General features: G+C 32.8%; 1 protein-coding gene across 1 annotated transcript; it reads left to right on the top strand.

Moving 5' to 3' along the window:
- Nucleotides 1-1,387: 1,387 nt before the first annotated feature.
- LOC18032129 (probable glucan endo-1,3-beta-glucosidase A6) lies at nucleotides 1,388-3,607 on the top strand. Its single transcript, XM_024183977.1, has 2 exons — nucleotides 1,388-2,882; nucleotides 3,519-3,607. Exons 1-2 carry the CDS (start codon nucleotides 1,514-1,516, stop codon nucleotides 3,554-3,556), a joined length of 1,407 nt encoding a protein of 468 aa, XP_024039745.1. The 5' UTR covers nucleotides 1,388-1,513; the 3' UTR covers nucleotides 3,557-3,607.
- Nucleotides 3,608-3,995: the final 388 nt, after the last annotated feature.

Below are 3,995 nucleotides of genomic sequence, written 5' to 3'. Positions count from 1 at the left end.
TGGATTTCAAAGTATTTTTTATTGTTACCTAAATTTTTTAGATTTTCAACATGTCTTTTACATTTTTACCCTCAAATACTAACGGTATACGCGTATGTATACTAACGGTAGGGGAGGCAAATGAGAATACATTCAATCTCACTAACTAACTGTAATTATATCAAATCTCAGGGGAAATATTTAAAAATAACTCAAAAATGAAATGACAGCAATTTTAAGCGATAATTAGTTTTTAAAAAGTTGAATGCATATATACAAAGTTTACATATTTTGAATGGCAAATCACTGGGGTCATGACCTATAACTAAGTGCATTCATAAATGCTTCTGAGACACTCAAAAATTATTTTGAAAAGTTAAAAGTTAATTGAATGTTTGTTAAATGTTTTTTAAATTATTATTGACAAAATCACTACTTCATGTAGCTAATTTAAAAAAAAAAAGAGTAACTTTTCAAAATCAGATTTTAAGAATCAATTTTATATTTTATATAAAATTAAATTAAATTTTGGATTTTTATAATATATGTGAGGATATATATATATAACTTATTCAATTAGGATATGAAATAATATTGAGATAATAAAATAAATCATATTGAGATAATAAAATAAAAATTTATTTTAATTATCAATTATTTATATATACGATAAGCATTATTACATATATATTTATAAATGTGAAAATAGATTTTATTTAATATTACATCTATTTCAACTATTTACATTTTTATATCAGTTTAATAATATGATTTATCAAAGATATACCGCTACCTTTAAAACTTAAAACACTTTTAAAAATAATTTTTACGAAATGTCTTATTCACTCTCTTCATAAATAATTATTTTTATAGCACACCTAACAATAATTATTTCAAATGCTAGCATTGGCAAACTGCCCTTGAGAATACCCGAAAATTAAAACGTTGTAAATGGCAAAATGAGTGATGCGCAAAACTGGTTCAACTCAGCCTAAAATATTGATTTATATGACGATCTCAAATCATAGAGTTTGGATTTGCTGCATTTTCATGAGATCCGGTTATAGTTCAACGACCAGAATGCTAAACTTTATTAAAAATGTAGTAATGAAATTCTTCTCTTGCAATTCATAGCTTCGGATGCGCCCCAACGTCTCTCTTTATTTTTTTTATTTTTTTTTTCTCTCGCACAATTGCAACCACCTTGCTTGACACGCCCTAACAAGCAAACATATAAAACACAAAAGTGATAAGTAAAAGCACAACACACAGAATGCTCTTTTGCTTCATAAGCTTTGCCTTTATCCTTTACAAATCGTCATCAATTTATCATTCACATCAGCATTTTTGTTCTTTATTGTTTTCAGACTCTCAAGAATATTATTCATTCTTTGAATGTGCTCATTCATCTAACACTCAACCAAAACACATTCTTGATTCTGCACAAACTCTGCCCTCACTTTTAAAAGCACAAGCCACACCCTTCAATTCGCTCTTATCAGAACTTGGCTCTCATTTCATCATCACCGCTAAAATGAGTCTATTTTTCTACATTACTTGGGTCCTCGTACTTTCAAGTAAATTTTACTTGGCAAGTGCGGAAACTTCAGACAAGATTGGCATCAATTATGGTAAGCTTGGGAGCAATCTGCCATCATCATATCAATCCATCGAGTCCATCAAATTCCTGAAAGCCGGGAGCGTGAAAATCTACGATGCCAATCCTGAAATACTGAAACTGCTTTCAGGAACCGATCTCAAAGTGTCCATTATGGTTCAGAACCATGAAATTATCGACATTGCTTCAAAGCAAAAGGTAGCTGACCAATGGGTCCATGATAATGTCCTCTCATTCTATCCTGAAACCATGATCAGGTTCATTCTCGTTGGCAACGAAATCCTGAGCCAATCCTCTGAAGAATACAAACAAATTTGGAAAAACCTTGTGCCTGCAATGCACAGGATCAAGAAATGTCTTAATGCTCACAACATTCACAACATAAAAGTTGGTACCCCACTAGCCATGGACATTTTTCAGACGACTTTTCCTCCATCAAATGGAACATTCAGGTCAGATATTTCAGCTTCAGTGATGGAGCCATTGCTGCAATTCCTGAACCGCACAAAATCATTCTTCTTCCTCGATGTTTATCCATATTTTGCATGGTCTACTAATCCGAAAACTATTAGCTTGGATTTTGCACTTCTTAGAGAAACTAATACAAGCTATACTGACCCCAATTCTGGTTTGGTTTACACCAATCTTCTAGATCAAATGCTTGACTCTGTTATTTTCGCCATGGCCAAACTAGGCTACTCCGATATCCGATTAGCAATATCAGAAACAGGGTGGCCTAATGCAGGTGATTTTGATCAAATTGGAGCTAACATTTACAATGCAGCTACTTATAACCGAAACCTCATCAAGAAAATGACTAGCAAGCCAGCTTTAGGCACGCCGGCTAGGCCTGGTTCAATCATACCCACATTCATATTTTCATTGTATGATGAGAATCAGAAGACAGGTCCAGGAACAGAGAGGCATTGGGGCATGTTACATGGAAATGGAGTGCCGATTTATGAAATTGATTTGAGTGGAAACCGTTCATTGTCTCAGTACAGGCCATTGCCGTTGGCACATAATAATGTGCCGTATAAAGGCAAGGTTTGGTGCGTGGTGGCAAGAGGTGCAGATTTGTTGGCACTGACCAGTGCTTTGGGTTATGCCTGCGGTCAGGGTAATGGAACTTGCGATGCTTTGGTGCCAGGGCAACGGTGCTATCAGCCTTTATCGTTGTATTGGCACGCCAGTTATGCTTTCAGCTCGTACTGGGCTAAGTTTATGGGCAAGGGCGCTACTTGTTACTTTAATGGACTGGCTCAACAAACTATCATAAACCCAAGTGAGTTTTAATTTCAAACCCACTTTTGTTAACCGGCAAAAATCGCCATTTTGGTGGGCCCAATGGCGGTGGACCTGTTTTATAGGTCCCACAACATAAAATGGATGTTGCCGCAATAAACTCCCACTCTAAGATCAATTAGCCGCATCAATATTAGTGGTGGGCGTTTCAGGTTTTGATTCTATTTTTACAAGTTCCAACTTGGTTGGTTTTGAGAATTCAACTCAAATCGGTTTAAAAATTAGTTAAATTCGGTCGTCTTATAATTTCAGGTTAAAATTCGATTTGAGTTAAAATTTAAGAGAAATTGAGTTGTTTTTATTAGATAAAGGTTTTTTCTTATATATATATATATATATATATATTTATTTATTTAAATGTAACTTAATCGGATTTGATGTTCCGTTTGATTTTAACCTTAATCAAGTCCAAATCCGATCGATTTCTAATTCTCAATATGATTGGTTTTTAGGGTCAAACCGAACTGAATGCCCACCCCTAGTTAAAATGATAATTTTTTATTAATCGAGTACCCCACTTAACATATTGAGTTGGAATACTTGACCTACAAATAATTTTTACTTATTCATTCATTTTTAAATATCTTCTAACTAGAATTGTTTGATTCTTCATTAGGTCGGGGAAATTGCAGGTTCCCAAGTGTGACACTTTGAAGATCATGAAGTAGCTACAAGCGTGCTGTCAAGAAATATAGAGATAATTAATGTAGTAAATTATATTATAATACTTTGTATTTTTCTAGTTTCAATAATATTTTTATAAGTCGATCAAAGAGTGTTTTTTCTTTTATTATTATTATTATTATTATTATTATTATTTAAAAGTAAATCATCTCCCATATTATCGTAAGACCATAATATTAGTATGTTTAAAAGATAATTCTGTACTTGTATAAAGGCTTTAATTCTACAAGTTCTTAGAGTTATTAATTCCTTATCCTATTAAGGGGCTTATAATCTTTAAGATTTTGAATAAATTTTTGAGTTAGTTAAACTAACTCCTGAACCAATATTAATTAACGCATGGAACCATTCTTGGTATGGCTATAATATGGTATAATCACTTTTATATACTATAAAAGGATTAGACATA

This window comes from Citrus clementina, unplaced genomic scaffold, assembly GCF_000493195.1.
Source record: "Citrus clementina cultivar Clemenules unplaced genomic scaffold, Citrus_clementina_v1.0 scaffold_9, whole genome shotgun sequence".
Classification (NCBI taxonomy): Eukaryota; Viridiplantae; Streptophyta; class Magnoliopsida; order Sapindales; family Rutaceae; genus Citrus; species Citrus x clementina.
Note: the sequence above shows the minus strand (reverse complement) of the source record. Positions and strands in the feature narration are given on the sequence as shown.

Excerpts from the sequence above, each read along its gene's own strand:
- LOC18032129 (XM_024183977.1), top strand. The coding sequence starts at position 1,514 with ATGAGTCTATTTTTCTACATTACTTGGGTCCTCGTACTTTCAAGTAAA. Across the intron at positions 2,883-3,518 it reads ACAAACTATCATAAACCCAA|GTCGGGGAAATTGCAGGTTC; the intron begins GTGAGTTTTAAT and ends ATTCTTCATTAG.